The sequence below is a fragment of the Scleropages formosus genome, chromosome 6, assembly GCF_900964775.1.
Source record: "Scleropages formosus chromosome 6, fSclFor1.1, whole genome shotgun sequence".
In the NCBI taxonomy this organism is placed as follows: domain Eukaryota; kingdom Metazoa; phylum Chordata; class Actinopteri; order Osteoglossiformes; family Osteoglossidae; genus Scleropages; species Scleropages formosus.
In genome coordinates, this window is record NC_041811.1 from 28,154,052 (window position 1) to 28,169,121 (window position 15,070).

Here is a 15,070-nt window from a genome sequence, read left to right on the forward strand (position 1 = left end):
CCTGATGCCATGACTGGAGTTTGAATGGAATAAATGGCTCACAGAACATCTCTGCAATTAAAAAGATGGCAGAACAAAATTAGCATGTGACTTTATATTAAAACAATATGTCCCAGTGTGGCTGTACTCGTCCCCAAAAGGAGCTCTCTGCTGTGGACTGGGCTCTAGAGGTGATATCTCCACTCCTCACATTTTTTGTCTGTCCACACTCTCCCAAGGTAAAGAGGTCCATCCACACTCTTTACCTGAGCTGAAGAGCTCCATGACACTCTGTCTGTCTCTGTGTGTGTGTGTGGGTGTGGTCTGTCCCCAGGACATGGTGGTGGTGGGAAAGGAGAACTTTACTACACCGTGCTATATCCAGATGGATGCAGAGGCTTGCCACATTCTGACAGAGACTCTGGGAACCTACTGCCTGCTGGGCCAGGCTGTCAGCAAGGCTACAGCCAAGCGCCTCAAACTGGCTGTTTTCGGGCCTCTTACCAGCACCATCCTGGAATACCACATCCGGGTCTACTGTCTGGACGACACCCAGGATGCCCTCAAGGTAATGGTCCCGTTAGGTTTATCACCAATAAACCAATATACAGCATTGTGCAGATACAGTTATAACCAACAAGTTACTTTCCTACAAACTTAGCAACCATATAGCACAGCTGGTAGTGTACTGGTTAGAGCTTCTGCCTTTGGATCCAAAGGTCACAGGTTCAATTTGCAGCTGTACCAGTAAGTACCTTCAACAAGGTACTTACTCTAAATTGCTCCACTAAAATTATCCAGTTGTTTAAATGGGTAAGTAATGGTATGTTTGTAATAATGGTAACCTTAACATTGTAGGTTGCTTTGGAGAAGAGCATCAGCTAAATGAGTAAATGTATGTGGACATGGCAATGAAAAGATTCCCTTAAGTGGGTTATTTTACAACTGAAGCCAGTTCTTTTTTCTCTGGCACTTTTTATTGAATGGGCTTCATTAAGTTTGCCAGGTAAATGGGAGAACAGTATGTTTCTATTTCTGACTTTGTCAGTTAGTTCATTTCCTCAGCAAGTCTATTTTTTTCAAAATATGCATACAAGGGCCATGTGCGTCACACTTCTGAGTGAATATTCATTCAGTGTCAGGTCTCGCAAAATAAAATGATTGGTGTTAAAAGAGGCTTTGTTGAATCTATAGACTTATGAAAATGTGCTAATATGGGCTATATCTTGTATGTGTTTACTACTGATTTGGTTATATTTCAAATGACATGTCAGTTCATGAATGCTGCATAGTTATGCCTAGTTTTTAGTATGAGTAATTATCGATTACATAATCTTAGTTTCTGTATGTAGGGTTAGTAATGTACCTACTGCATTCGTACAGTACTTGCAGCACCTGTAGCATGCCGTACCAAACACATTTGATGTGCTGTTCTGTGAAGGGTGAATTTCGTGGTGTAGTTACACAATATATTTATTCAAACCACTCCTAGGAGGTCCTGCAAATGGAGAAGCAGATGGGAGGGAAGCTGCTGGATGAACCAAAGACCTTGACCTTCAAGGACAGCAGCCACAACCTTCGGCTTTCTATCCATGACATTCCGCATGCACTGTGGAAGAGCAAGCTACTTGCCAAGTACCAGGTATAGATAAATGGAAAAGGTAGTAAAATTCAGTCACCCACCATTTTATTAGGTCCACCTTGCCTGTACTGTAAGTGGAGCTTTGCTTTGCCTAGAGGACGGCATGAATTCAGCAACAAAGTGCTAGATATAAAACACTGTTCTTTCTCCATGACAGCTTCACATAGTTTCAGCAAATTTTATGGCAACATTGACCATTCCAGTATGGTGGGATGACCTCCCTCTTTCATTCAGAACTGTTGAGTCCCTCTCAACCATGAAGAAATGTCTTTGAATACATCTTTAAGACTCCTCTCTGGATCTCTCATCCACTCCATAGATTTACATTACATCATTTGTCACAAATACCTTTCTATATGCTATCAATTCTTTATCCTGCTACTCATATACATTATCTGCTTAAAAAAATTTAAACAAATCTGGCCATTCTCCTTTAACATATCTGATAAAGTGGCCAGTGAGTTCATAATAATTTAGCTTGGAACCAAATTTGCTGATCTGTGAAATCATCACCTGTCAAACTTCATGTCACTCAGTGAATATGAATGGTTTTAGACCTGGCCACTCAACTATACAGCTCCTTAGTCTACAGGGCGGGTGTTGATGTACGTGTGTGATCTGCCCAAGCTGGCTGGTGGAGCTATATGACAGCAGGCTAGGTGTAGGCTTTGGAGCTCACTTGCTGAACACATCCGAATAAGGCATGCTTTTGATACTTGTGTGGCTCCGCTCCAGGAGCTGCCTTTCTCCCAGGTATGGAGCTGCTCCCAGCGCAGCCTGCATTGTACCTTCACTCTGGAGCGCTTCAGCAGCAGCACGACTGAACTCGCCTGCAAACTGTGCGTGCGGCAGGTGGAAGGAGAAGGCCAGATCTTCCAGCTCAATACTACTTTGTCAGAGGTGAGCAGCTGTCCTTCTGCCTACTGTTGCTGCACCATGCTTTCAGGTTGTCATCAGTGACAGTGGAAGGTCACCTGATGCTCCCCTTGTGAGCTAATTCTGTATGGTAACTTTGTAGTAGTGCTATATTTTGTTTTTTTACACAAATCACCCCTATAACAAAGGCAACTTTTACAAGAATTCAGATTGATAGCTGAATGTAATTTTTACCCCCATTTCACATAAAGACCTGTCAACTCTCACTTACTTACTAGAAGCACCTTCTAGAACAGTCAACAACAGTTATATATGCCTTTGTGATGCTGAGCATCACACAAGGTGAACACAATTCCCCACACAAGGTATGACTTCTCCGGCTCATGGCGGTTGTCAGAGAGCTGCCACTTCATAAGCATCTCCTGAGAAATTTTGTGACTTATAATTTGTAATAGTCATGAACCCTAGACCAAAAGGGAAAGCCTTCTGTAAAACTTGAGTGATAAAACAATTCTCATGAAGGGCAATATCACTGCAAATGATTGTGTGTGATTTGTCTTTTCTTTGATTGCAAAAGATCTTTTATGAATAGGTGAGAGAGGTTACAGATGCTACAAGTGATTTCACTAATTATGAGTGTGGCCTGGTTTTTCAAACTGCATTGAAATAAAGATATATAGGCTAATACTGCAATAAATACCAGGTTTTTAAAAATTACAAGAAAAGAACAATAGAATCCATCCATTACAAATAACTGCTTATCCAATGGTCCAGAGCGTATATGCAGGGTACTCCCTGTACAATGAATGCCAGTCAGTGGTCAAGAAATCACACACACTTATTCACTCAAATTTTCTCTGTATTTTAAAAGATGAGACAGGAGTTTTTACCTTTGGTGAGGGAAAAAAATGGGTGAACCTTCTGCAGCTCAGGAACACTATTTTTCCCATTTAATTTGTTATAAAGAAGGGGGTGCGGTGGTGCAGTGGGTCGGACCGGGTCCTGCTCTCCAGTGGGTCTGGGGTTCGAGTCCCGCTTGGGGTGCCTTGCGACGGACTGGCGTCCCGTCCTGGGTGTGTCCCCTCCCCCTCTGGCCTTACGCCCTGTATTGCCGGGTTGGCTCCGGTTCCCCGCGACCCCATATGGGACAAGTGGTTCAGAAAATGTTGTGTGTGTGTGGTTATAAAGAGTTGGACTCTAAAGAAGATCTTCGGGAACAAACTGCACTTTCCGTGCGAAGGAAGCCTGTATATACTTTTTGTGTAGTCTGTTAGTTTTGTGAGGTTGCGGTGGCGCAGCGCGTTTGGCCAGGTCCTGCTGTCTGGTGGGTCCAGGGTTCGAGTCCTGCTTGGGGTGCCTTGCAATGGACTAGCGTCCCGTCCTGGGTCTGTCCCCTCCCCCTCCAGCCTTGCACCCTGTGTTGCCGGGTTAAGCCCCAGCTTGCTGTGACCCACCCCACTTGGGACAAGCAGTTTCAGCCAGTCTGCGTTACTCTTGTCTTCAGTGTTTATTAATTAGTTATTAAATAACATTCTCCATAGTGCATTGTATGACCTCGTACTGTACGTGAGCTCCAAGAAGCGTGGCGATCGTTTTCCATTCTGTTCCTGTTCAGTGTGTGTATGTGCGTAGACAAAGTTAAGGATTCCCTTGTCTGGTTCTCCACAGGACACCCAAAGCATTGACACATCACTCCTGGATCCAGCCAGCAGTATCACCACATTAGTGGGCCCCACTGCCTTCCGTATTCCACTCCCTATCCGCCAGAAGCTGTGCAGCAGCCTGGACGCCCCTCAGATGCGGGGCAATGACTGGAGGATGCTGGCACACAAACTTAACCTGGACAGGTGAGGAAAAACAGAGGATAAATTGAGAAATTAATGATCAAAGAGTACGCCAGTCACAAATGCAGTGGCTTGATCTTGCATAAACAACTGGGTTTGTGTTCAACAAAGAGCTATTACTGCTGCGAGTTGGGATGTACCCATCTGAAAAGGTTTTTATGTGGTGGTTCTGCAGTTCCACCAGCCGTTGACTCACTGGTACACAGCTGCAATGGCAAAGTAATCATCTTTCCTCTTTCTCTCCTGCATTTGCTCTCCAGGTACCTGAACTACTTTGCCACCAAATCGAGCCCTACGGGTGTGATCCTGGACCTGTGGGAGGCTCAGCACTTTCCAGACGGGAACCTGAACCAGCTGGCTGCTGTACTAGAGGAAATGGGACGAAACGACAACATTGTGCCCTCAGCAGTAGAGCACTGACGCACCTCTAGGACGTGTGTCCAAGGATTCTCACCTACAAAGCAATTCCGCAAGCTGCTGCCATCGTCCTGCATGTATGCTGAAAGAGGCCTCTACACCATTTTGTTGGCATCAAGGTGACCTGATCTTCAGCCGACAACTGATCGTCTTCAACAGTGGCAGAACCGCCACGTTCCACCCCTGTTGACAGAAAAGCTGACAACCATCAATTAAAAAAAGTCACTTCTTGCTAACCTTTCGGTACACATACACACACACAAAATCCTTGACATCTTTTTCTTGAAAGTTTCTTAGGAAACGCTATATTTTGATATCCATATTTGTGGATGGCCTTCTACTTCAGATTTTTCCACTTGTGGAGGGTGCCAAGTGGCTGTGGGTTCAGGTTTATGATGGAAAACCAAATGAAGCATCTCCTGTATGCTACAGTATTGCTACCCACCTGCGCCATAACAGTCCATGTTTTCATTGCAGCCAGTGTCTTAGGTTTAAAACTATATATAGAAATATTTCCATTTAAAAATATTATGCTCTCATGTTTAAATTGACATTATCACACAGTATTTTTGCATTCTTTTTAATATTGTCAATTATGATAGCACTGGATGGACATAGGGAAATCATCTGCCACTAGACGATTCTGTAAATATGCACCGAATTCCATTGTAATATAACTTTTTTTTTTTTTTTTTTAACATTTATAAAGGATTTTCCTTTACATTTCATAAGAGAATTTTATATGATGTACCCCTGTAGATCATTCCATCACCAAAAAAAACAGGACCAGAAGTCACGATGTAGCCTAATTTATCATTCTGTGCCATTGTTACATTCCGCAGCTTTTGAGCTCTTTCAGAACTCAGAGTCATTCACTTGTAAGATGTATTAATGGGATTTTCCATGTGTCAGAAGGGAGTTTCACAGTATTAACAGTGTAAATACAGAAGCTAAGGAGAGGATTGGGCAGGCCTACTTAGTCTGGTTCTTCAATCCATTTCCATCATAACCCCACCTTTGGACTGGATGGGTTTGATGTGTATTTGATTTCTTACGGAAAGAATGCATGTTCATATTAACAAGACAAACAAATTAAATTAAAGGAGAACTGTGTTGTCTAGGAGCTGTGCAGGTAGGTAGTGCAGCACTAAAGGTTTTACATAATTATTTCTTGTAAAGTCACATTTTCTAAAGGTCTCTATGCAAACTTGGAATCCTTTATACACAATGTAACTGGCAGAAGAGAGCTAGCACCGCACTGGAAGGTCCAGCCGATCAGTACTGTTTGTGTGCCGCTCCAGTGTACGCATCAGACGTGACCTGCAAATGCCTACATTTCTGTCAGGTTTCTGTACAAAGTGTAATAAATCATTTTTAAACAAGTAATAAATTATATTTATAAATAACACTGACCTTGTCCTGCAGAAAAACTGTTGGCTTTTCACAGATGCCCATTGTAGTAATTTGTGTCTTGCTTATTCGTAAGTATTTATAATTGTCTTCAGTGGTTTCCTATGTGAAATGTTTAGCTCACGTCACAGCAGCCGCGTCTGGCCACGAAGGCTGACCCAACTAATCTGTCCTACAAGGTCCAGGAGTCGAAGGTGCACGGAGAGCCTGTCCACCTCTGCACTGGTGTCCACAGATAACGTACAGGCCACACTAACAACAGCTGGATTGCTGCCCCACAGGCAACACACACTCCCCCACGCTGATAACAGACCATAAGTCCCACACACTAAAAACTGATTTAACGCAAAATGGACCAAAACACAGCTACACAGTTTATTGTTAGAATGTAGAACCGGAAACATACAGCTATATACACTTCCCTTTACAAACACTGGTTAAATAAAGTTCCATGGTCAAGCGCTACAAACATAAATAAGTCTTTAACAGAATCAGCAACTAGCTAATAAGAAAGCCATCTGCTCCAACTGGCTTTGCATATGAAGAAAAGGCATCAGAAGCCAGCGGGGAAACCCAACTTTCCACGCAGACCTGAGTAAAGCTGAGGATTTCATGAGCACAGGAACGAGACACGAGAACACAGAAATGCACCCCTGATTAAACATCAAGATGAGCGAATCGTCCTGTCTGAGCCAGAATTGAGGAAGTGACTACACAGCACTCACGTCACTCCATCTTAATGAACAGAAGATCATCAGGTTGAATGTTGTGTTCGTTTACAATCTGCTTGAACATTTGCACCACCTCAACCTTAAAAACAACACAACTACTGGAGAGAGACCATTCTCCTACAGATCTAACTTTAAACAGTAATATTTTAATCATTCTGGTCTATTCGCAGGTAGAGCAATCACTCCATAATACAACACAAGTACTTTTAAGCGGCATTAATTGCATTTCTGTTGAACAAGAAGTGTGATTTCAAAACAAAGCAGAAATGTCTTTGAACTTCAGTGTTTTGCTAATCAAAAGGGTGCACAGAGTCTGCTGTGTCACACTGTGAACATTGCACAGAATTTGTGATTGTTCTTGAATTTATGCTAAATTTATGCCTAACGTATTCAAACAGATCAATGATAAACAGCAGCAGCAGGTAAGGCAGAAGACAGTGCGGCTTCACATGGCACGTGGGGCATAAATATACATGCACCTGTAGGGCTGTTGTCTCCATCCCTGTGTCCATTCTTACCTGCCCTCACTTGTCAACTTTTCTGTCCACATGGCTTTCACGGAAAGCATAACACTCTCACTGGAGGTCCATAAGTCTGCAGCTTTCGCGCAAACTGGAAACGTGCTGACGTGCAGACGGATCATTGGCTGCTTGTGCTCCATTACTTATTTGTGTGTTTCTGAGCTTGTTCTAAAGCGCTTCCGGTTTCTGTTCTGACCTCCGCTCCCAGGTCAGCTCAGTAAGCCTGTTGGCGTTTGCCCGCTTCCTGCCTGGCTCAAAGGGACCCCTGGTCTGACACACCTTGCGCTGCTCCTCATTCTCAAAGCTTTATATCCTGGCATTCGGACATCTTGGCCAACGTCTTCTTAACCCTCAGGGCTGTTAGACGAGAGGCGGGTGAGTGTGCCCAGCACTCAGACATCAGCTTTCCCATCTGCCTGAGGCACTGTGGGACACAGAGAGGGATACAGTGAGAATGCAGGACACTTTTTGGGTAGTGACAGGAACAAAGGAAACACAAGTGCCATTGACAGAGGTGGCTACAACAATTTTGTAGTAAAATTTGACAGAGATCATCAGTTTTTAACCTCCTCTACTGTTGTCACAGCCAACAAAACCTGTCACTTTACAGTGACACTGGAACAGGAGAAGGGGTCCGGTGAGAATGGGGGTTCTTATGAGGAAACACTTTCCATAACAGACTGCAACCCATAGGTTCAATACCTCATCACTGCTCCAGCGGTTGGGGAATGAAGGTCTTCTCCTCTTGTTACAAACCACCTCCCTCATGTCCTCATAGGATGGGTCTGCGGGGACCAGGTCGTGGTAAGGCAGCCGATACTCCTCCACTATTCCTGCAATAGGACAGAAACTGTGTTTGTGTGAATGAGGTCTTTACCGTTTTTAAAAAAAAAAAAAAAACCTCCAGCTTTGACAAAGCCATAAACCACAAGAACTGGTACCGCTCAGACGCTCCGTATGATTTTGTCGGCTCCTCGGCCAACTGAGGTGCAGAGAAAGGGTGACGTACCTCCAGACACACATCTCTGAGCAATCTCCCACAAGATCAGTCCAAAGCTATACATGTCGGCCGTAATGTAGGACTGGAAGTGGGCCCGATTCAGGCTTTCATCCAAAACCTCAGGAGGCATGTAGCGTTTGGTTCCGACCCGAGTGTTGTGTGGGATGTCCACCTCGTTGGTGTCACTGCCGACAGAAAACGCACAATTTAGCAGGGGTGATATCTGTTATCTAATGCCGTTCTGCACTTTGTACTGTACCTTCAGCACTGCCCTCCGCTCTGCAGGTGGCTGATCCTCTCACCTGATGAACTTGACAGCCAGTCCCAAGTCAGCAATGCAGCACATCCCGTTCTTCTTCACGAGGATGTTCTTGCTTTTGAGGTCCCGGTGCGCGATGGCAGGCTTGCCCCGCGTGCCGAAGATCTCCGCGTGCAGGTGACAGAGACCAGAGACGGCGGAGTACGCCAGCTGCAGCGTGGCCCGACTATCCAGCACGGTGCACTTGAGGTAGTCGTGCAGGGAGCCGTTCTCGTGATAGTCCGTGATCAGGTACAGGTGTGTCCAGGAGCCTGTGCCCTTGATGTCTGCAGCAATGAAACCTGAAGAGAAGCCACAGAGACCTCAGGCGTACGGAAGCGCACAGTACCGTTACGCTGCTGTGTTGAGCAACCTGTATTTACGGCGCACACGCTGCAGAAGACACACACTTTCGGCACACGTAGCTCAGGAAGCGTAGCGGTTAGTGCGCTGCCTTTGTTCTTGGAGGCTGAAAGTTCAGATTCTGTAGTAAAAGTACCCTGGAAAAAATTGTAGGCAGCTGAACACTGCAAGATGCTTTTGAGAAAAGACCATCTAAATGCAAGGCACACACCCTAAAGGATACACATAGGTATTGCACCCTACACACATCACACGTACTCTGTACGCTTCAAATTACCGGTACGCCTCGAAGTACTTAATGCATTCAGTAGCATATATCATTGGTTACATGGAGGTTTCATCTGTTTGTTGTGTAAGGTGCCCTACATGAAGTACCTCACTCAAATGCACAGCAGCAGATACTATCCAAGGACGAGGACTTGTGATCTAATAATTACAATTTTTTTCAGTGGTCAAACCATACCCAGGATGTTCTCATGCCTCATCAGCACAGTCTGGTAGATCTCCGTTTCACGAAACCAGCTGGCCTCTTCAGTGGTGAAGAATACCTTGACAGCCACCTTCTCCCCACGCCACCGACCCATCCACACCTCACCGTAGCGGCCCTTGCCGATTTGCGTCACCATCTGAATCTGCTTGGCAATGGTCCGTTGCACCTAGAAACATTGGAAAAAGATGTCACCCAGAGGCGTGCATGCTCATGAGCGTAAAATCATTCGGATAATTTGTATAAAGACCTGACTCATTCATACCGTGTGCTGCATTTATAGATCCTGTTGTGAAATTTTACAATATTCTCATAAATATGCTACAACCATTCACAGTGCTGTCTGTGACAAAAAAAAGCCCAACATAATGTTTGAACAAGGTACTCACCCTGAATTGCTACAGTAAAAAATATGCAGCCATATAAACGTGTAAATCATCGTGAGTAACGACACTAAGTCACGTGGTACGGACCCATCAGCCAAATGAATGAATGTAAACGTAAACAACGGAGCGGCTCCCGAAACGCAACACTCGCCAGCAGGGGGAGCCCTGAGCCGCTGCCAGAGCTCAGCGACTGTTCCATCAGGTCTTTCAGGGATTCTCCCGGGGGAAGGTAGCCTCCATCCTGCTCCAAAGCAATGCCGTAGTGTGGCCGCCATTCGCGACGCCTGTATCTGAAGTAAGAACATCGTGCGCCTTAACGCACCTTATCCACCTGCAATAATCGCGATGCTCTAAGTCACACTGGACAAAAGTGTTAACAAAGCAACAAAACAGCCAGATACTCTTTTTGCTGCAGTATTTTCCAATTAATCCCATTTTCACAAAAGCGCACGTGATACTTCCCCTCTCGTGTATTTTTACATGACTTATAATAAGCTGGACAGTTTCACATTTGAGCGTGCGTGTACACGCGCGCTGACCTGTAGCAGCAGAAGATTACGAGCAGGGCGAGGATGATGCTGCAGATGCCGACCATGATGGAGAGGACCACGTATAGGATGCTGTTGTCCACATAACCTGGAGAGAGACTGGTTGATGAAGCACACTTTTCACTTTACCACACTGTGAGTTTGACGTACTGTATTGACACTGCGTTTACACTGTGTCTGGTGTTTGCTTCCAGTCAGGATTACACTGTCACTGTGTGAGGGACTTTTCACACTTTCTGTGCCAATTAGCCACTGTGATCCCCTGTTTGTGCCCATTAAGTACTTGCGAACAGTAGCAGGCCTTACCAGATGGCTTTGGGGGAGGAAGGGTCGGGTGCAGGTCTCGGTTGCAGTAATCTCGGTCCGTACAGCATACTAGCGCCCGTCGCTGCCGCGAGTTCTCTGTATCCTGGCAACACACACACACACACACACACACACACACACACACACACACACACACACACACACACACACTCAGTCAGGAATCCAAAATCAAGGAACAAGAGCTTGTGATTATTGTGTAGAAACATTTGAGCTGAACTCGAAACTGACTCTATTCCCAAAATGTATCCATGGTACACGGTACACCTGGGGTCCCACCACTCACCCTACACTGAAACTGAGAGCCAATAAGCCCCAGACATCCATAGGTGTAAATAATTGCCCCTCCATCTTCCTCTTCCACCAAGGCGAAGCAGTATCCGTCTGTCCTGAGGAGTCGTCATCAATAAGCAAGTTTGTGTTTGAGACTGTAATTAAGCGATCGGTTATCAGCAATGAACAATAATGTAACAAGAAAATGGATAAACCTTTATGCAACATTTTGTGTGATGTAAACGTTTATAATTTTGTGATTAGAAACTGTGGAATAACAGATAAACCATTATGTAGCTACTTGTGTGATACACTGGCTCATATGGTGAAATGTGACAAATTTACTGTACTTTAGAATCACGTGTCTGCATACAAATCTCTCCTTCTGTTGATGTAATGCACTCACTGTATCTTTCTCTAAGATGTATAGATGTATATCGCTTTGGAGAAAAGCATCTGCTAAATGAATAAACTTCAACGTAAGAACGCCGAAGTGGTACATGAAATTGAATTGCAGTAAACAATGGCCAGAGAATTTCTTGCTTTAGAAATTGAGATAACTTCTTACTTAGACTTGCTCAGTTTTACATTTTACTTTATTCCACAGATAAGGCTAACGGAAAAAAAACCAATTTTGTTTTTGTTTTTAAATATTGGCATTTAAAACTAGTTCAGATTCAAAGACGATAAATATTCTAAGAGCAGAGTGCAGTTTTCAAATGTAAATGTGTAGTTCTTGTTAACCTGAAACGTGTGAATCTGAATTTAAACGAGCGACATTCTCTCTCATTTTGCTTTGGTGACACACCTGCAGGTGTGGTTGAAGGAGTCCTCAGGGCAGTGGTGGTAGCAGTAGCACCAGAGAAGCCTCTGTGGAACGGAGGAGGCAGAAGCACCGCTGTCCTCCTTGTCGTCGTCAATCATCACCTTCCCAGAGTTCCTCAGCAGCACGGCATCCAGCACATTTGCTGAGAGGAGTAGAAACCAGGAGAAAACTGGAGTAGCAGATTCAAAAAAAAAAAAAAAAAGAGAGACTCATACAGTAAATGATCACAATTTTTCCACTTTAAGCTGAGATTTCACACAAAACCTAGAAAAGCAGAGTATCACATCTGTAGGTTCTTCAGCAGTAAACCCAGCATGGATTTTTCAAGTATGAACAAGTAAAACAAGACATTAACCAAAATACTACTTCAAATGTATCTAGAGGTGTTCTATTAAAAACTTTATTTCGACCTTGCTGGGTTTTTCATTCTTGCAGAATATTTTACATCTGGGACGCCAGACATTCTTGAATTGCTTTGTCAGTGCAGGTGTGACAGCACAGAAACATGATCACTTGCAGGACAGCTGGTAGCACAGTGGATAGAGCTGCTGTCTTTAGACTCAAAGGTCACAGGTTGGAAACCCACCTCCAGCTGTAATACCCTTGAGCAAAACACTTATGCTAAATTGCGCCAATAAAATTACCCAGTTGTATAAAAAGGTAAATAATCTGTAAGTATCTTAACATTGTAAATTGCTTTGGAGAAAAGCATCAGCTAGATGGATAAATCTAACGTAAATGTGTCCAGATTATGCTGTTTTGATATTTTTATGTCATAAATAATCCTAAAATGAGACCCTCGATGTTAGAACAATATTTACAAAACATCATCTGTATTTATAACGCAGAAAGGGCACAGAAGAATTTATCTTGTCTTTGCATGACCTAAATACAATGTCAGTACAATGCTTAATGCATGCGCTTACCAGAGTCATTGCCATTGCTACAATATTGATCTGATATAAAATGTAGTCTTTTGACAGATTGTTGCTGCATGGACAATGCGCTGTGAAAAAATATGTACCCCCTTTCTACATTTCTCTGTTCTTGCAGCTTTTTGACATTAGATCTTTTTGCTAGTTCTATTGCATTTATTTAGCAGGTGCTTTTCTCCAAAGCAACTTCCAATGAACTCTGTGCAGTGTTATCAGCCCACACCTTATTCACCAAGGTGACTTACACTGCTAGATACACTACTTATACATGGTCACCCATCCATACATCAATGGAACACACACACACACACACACACACACACACACACACACACACACACACACTCTCTGTCACTCACACACTGTGGGTGAACTTGAACAGCGCATCTTTGGACTGTGGGAGGAAACAGGAGCACTCGGAGAAAATCCACACAGACACAGGGAGAACATGCAAACTCTACACAGACTGAGTGGGGATCGAACCCACGTCCTCTTGCACCATCCAGGCGTTGTGAGACAGCAGCACTACTCGCTGTGTTACCGTGCCGTCCCAAGAATGTAAATTGAGTCTACGACAAAATGAAACCAATATGGTTTCTATGTCCTTTCCTCGGTCTGAAAAATAATGAAATTTGCAATCAAAGGTGTGAAAATGTGCCCCTGAACTTTAATCAACCTAATTAAGGGGGTATTTAGAGTTAGGCCTGATTTGGGCAGGCATGTCCAATATTGCTACTTAAAACCTTTCCAGCAAAAGTCAAACTGGCAAAACATCATTCACTGCTCAAAGTAAATTTCTGATGACTTCTAAGAAAAACTTGTAGAAGCCAGTTAGTCTGGTCAGGGTTATGCAGCCATTTCTAAGGCTCTGAACCTCAATCGAAACACGGTCAGAGCCACAATCATTAAATGGAGAAATTTTGGAAGAAATGCAAATCTACCTGGAAGACTCCATCCTGCCAAAATCTTTCCTCATGCAAGGAAAAAAACCGTTAATGAGATCAAAAAAGAACCCCAAAACAACATCCAAGTAACTGCAGGCCTTTGCTGCTTCAATTCAACTTAATGTTCATGACAACATAAAAGACACTGTAAAAATGCAACACACTGGAGAATGTGGAAAATACTATTTACTAAAAGACCACATAACTATAAGGTTTGCTTGAGACTTTCATGTCTGCAGCTATGTCTCCTTCTCTTAATGTAATGCGTAAGTTGTACTTTTGCTGAGATGTACGTCGCTTTGGACAAAAGCGTCTGCAAAATGAATAAATGTAAATCTAAATAACTGCCATGGACAGCCCCAAGCCTGGCTGAGAAAGGAAGAGGGTTGGGCAAGGGGCTAGCTACCCCACACAGTAAAAACCGTGCCAGCCACAGAAACACTAACAAGGAAACTTCATTACATCTCAGTTCTGAAGGACGCCTGGAGAACCCTTGTTGACGGCTTGTGCCCCAGGAAGGGTAGAAGGCATAAGAAGAAGATGATCACAAAATTGGTTTAACGTTTGCCAAAAAAAGTACCTGGATGTCTCTCAAGACTTCTGGAAGAATGTCCTCTGCACTGATGAACAAGAGTAGAACTTTTTGGACGACATAAGCTCAGTGTGGCGAAAAACCAATGCAGCGTTTCACAGTAAGAACCAACTACTAACAGTTAAGCATGGTGATGGCAGTATGATAGTCTAGAGATGTTTTGCTCCCATATATCCTCAGTGCCTTGCAATCGTTGACAGAGCAATAACTGAAACTTTGTATCAGAAAATTCTTAAGGAGAGTTATTTACATTTACATGTATTCATTTAGCAGATGCTTTTTTCCAAAACGAAATACATCTCAGAAAATACAATCTGTGCATTACCTTAGGAGAAAGAGCCATGGCTGCACATGTGTGATTCTTAAGTACAGTTGATGCCATTAATCATGCCATTAATCTGAAAGTTAAAGCTAAAGTAAAAAAGCGTCTGCTAAATGAATAAATGTAAAGCTGCAAGACAATGGCAATGGCTGGGGAAAAAACTAAAAGTCATGGGATGGTCTAGTCAAAGTCCTGAACTAATCCAACTGAGATGCTGTAGCAAGACCAGAAAAGAGCTGCTGGTGTGCAAAAACCTGCAAATGTTACTGAGCTAAAGGAGGAGCCATGAAGAAGTGGACCAAAATTCTTCCACAGCAATGTAAAATTCTGTGCAACAACTAAAATGAGGCAT

At 43.6% G+C, this 15,070-nt stretch overlaps 2 protein-coding genes across 10 annotated transcripts in view; one reads left to right on the forward strand and one right to left on the reverse strand.

Annotated features, from left to right (window-relative positions):
• The window catches only part of unc5cb (unc-5 netrin receptor Cb), a 77,171-nt gene extending 72,374 nt beyond the window's left edge, over positions 1 to 4,797 (forward strand). For all 4 annotated transcript variants that reach the window (XM_018753215.1, XM_018753222.1, XM_018753228.1 and 1 more), the window contains 5 exons: positions 314 to 547; positions 1,472 to 1,621; positions 2,357 to 2,521; positions 4,166 to 4,344; positions 4,602 to 4,797. In XM_018753215.1, the coding sequence (XP_018608731.1) occupies positions 314 to 547; positions 1,472 to 1,621; positions 2,357 to 2,521; positions 4,166 to 4,344; positions 4,602 to 4,761 (888 nt within the window). In that variant the 3' untranslated portion in view covers positions 4,762 to 4,797. The remainder of the gene's footprint in view (positions 1 to 313; positions 548 to 1,471; positions 1,622 to 2,356; positions 2,522 to 4,165; positions 4,345 to 4,601) is intronic.
• bmpr1bb (bone morphogenetic protein receptor, type IBb) overlaps positions 4,256 to 15,070 on the reverse strand; it is a 36,455-nt gene continuing 25,640 nt past the window's right edge. For 4 of the 6 annotated variants that reach the window (XM_018753247.1, XM_018753255.1, XM_029252650.1 and 1 more), the window contains 10 exons: positions 11,908 to 12,094; positions 11,113 to 11,215; positions 10,809 to 10,911; positions 10,494 to 10,590; positions 10,106 to 10,244; positions 9,545 to 9,737; positions 8,723 to 9,020; positions 8,430 to 8,605; positions 8,123 to 8,253; positions 7,699 to 7,844 (listed from right to left, as the gene is read on the reverse strand). In XM_018753247.1, the coding sequence (XP_018608763.1) occupies positions 7,719 to 7,844; positions 8,123 to 8,253; positions 8,430 to 8,605; positions 8,723 to 9,020; positions 9,545 to 9,737; positions 10,106 to 10,244; positions 10,494 to 10,590; positions 10,809 to 10,911; positions 11,113 to 11,215; positions 11,908 to 12,094 (1,553 nt within the window). In that variant the 3' untranslated portion in view covers positions 7,699 to 7,718. Of the gene's footprint in view, positions 4,337 to 4,795; positions 4,942 to 7,698; positions 7,845 to 8,122; positions 8,254 to 8,429; positions 8,606 to 8,722; positions 9,021 to 9,544; positions 9,738 to 10,105; positions 10,245 to 10,493; positions 10,591 to 10,808; positions 10,912 to 11,112; positions 11,216 to 11,907; positions 12,095 to 15,070 lie in introns of those variants that run through there. The other 2 variants (XR_001966175.1, XM_018753266.1) reach the window with 2 other exon arrangements.